Source organism: Aspergillus homomorphus, assembly GCF_003184865.1.
Source record: "Aspergillus homomorphus CBS 101889 unplaced genomic scaffold BO97scaffold_91, whole genome shotgun sequence".
Taxonomy (NCBI): domain Eukaryota; kingdom Fungi; phylum Ascomycota; class Eurotiomycetes; order Eurotiales; family Aspergillaceae; genus Aspergillus; species Aspergillus homomorphus.
This window is the reverse complement of record NW_020291977.1, coordinates 49,315-50,373: the sequence shown is the minus strand read 5'-3', so window position 1 is coordinate 50,373 and position 1,059 is coordinate 49,315. Positions and strand designations below refer to the sequence as shown.

General features: G+C 49.1%; 1 protein-coding gene across 1 annotated transcript in view; it reads left to right on the top strand.

Moving 5' to 3' along the window:
* Nucleotides 1-239: 239 nt before the first annotated feature.
* ptyA (putative tyrosine/serine protein phosphatase) overlaps nt 240-1,059 on the top strand; it is a gene marked incomplete at both ends in the record, with an annotated part of 1,554 nt that continues 734 nt past the window's right edge. Inside the window, 5 exons of the mRNA XM_025694338.1 lie at nt 240-358; nt 419-455; nt 547-626; nt 705-743; nt 843-992. Coding sequence (XP_025545908.1) covers nt 240-358; nt 419-455; nt 547-626; nt 705-743; nt 843-992 — 425 coding nt within the window. The remainder of the gene's footprint in view (nt 359-418; nt 456-546; nt 627-704; nt 744-842; nt 993-1,059) is intronic.

Here is a 1,059-nt window from a genome sequence, read left to right as displayed (position 1 = left end):
TGGACCACTCGCTTACCGATTACGTTAGTGTGACTATGTCAGCAGCCGTAGCCAAGGGCAGCTAAGCCTAAAATAGGAGAGGTGCGATTCTTCCCGTCGGTTTCACATTCCCCCAATCTACCCCCACGCTCCCCCCTCCAGATCCATTCATTCCCATCCATATCTTTTCTATACTTCAAAACTATACACCATCTTTTGTGTATACATTTAGATCCACCAGCCACCAGGTTTATACATAGATGTCTACGACCCATCTTCGCCAGTCGAGTATTGACCTCGACTCAGTCGATCGACCGTTTGACAACATTATCAATTTCCGAGATGTTGGCCAAACCATCAACCATTTGCTTGGTAGACGGTAGGTACCATTGTCACGTTTTTCTATACCTGCCAGCGCATACTAAAAACTTTCGTACAGAGTAGTGAAGGAGGGCCTTCTGTTCCGGAGTGCCAGGGTATGGTACCCATGCTCTACTCTATCCCATACACTGAACCTAGTGGCATGTTGCTCGACCTCTAACATCTCATCTTCTTATTACTACATAGTTAGATGATGCCTCCGAGCGCGACAAGCGTCGTCTCATCGACGAGTACCATATCGCCACGATCATTGACCTTCGTTCCAGGTAGGTGCATTTCCCCCTGGCTGGATGATTTCACCATCCAAAGAGGACACGGTCATCAGAATTAACCCAGAAGCCAAGCACCGAACACCACATGGCCACAAGTAAACGTCTTTCGGAGTTGGGCGCTTCCCGATCTGGCAATAGCAATGGGTTAAGCGATGAGGGCAAACCCGTCACTGCAGCTGCATCTACCAGCTCTTCTCCTCCCAAGACTAGCACCGCCGCCGCCGCTCCCACCACGACTCCCAATAATTCAGACAACATTCACCTCATCGACCTACCACATACCCAACGCAGACTGATCAGTCTCACTGGTAAAGCTTTTGAACGGACCTTACTTTGGCGTCTTGATTGGTGGAATCTTCTGTAATTTCTCTTCCCCTCTTCCCCTCTTCGTTCTTGCTTAGTCGGGTATCATCTTTCTTGAGCTCCC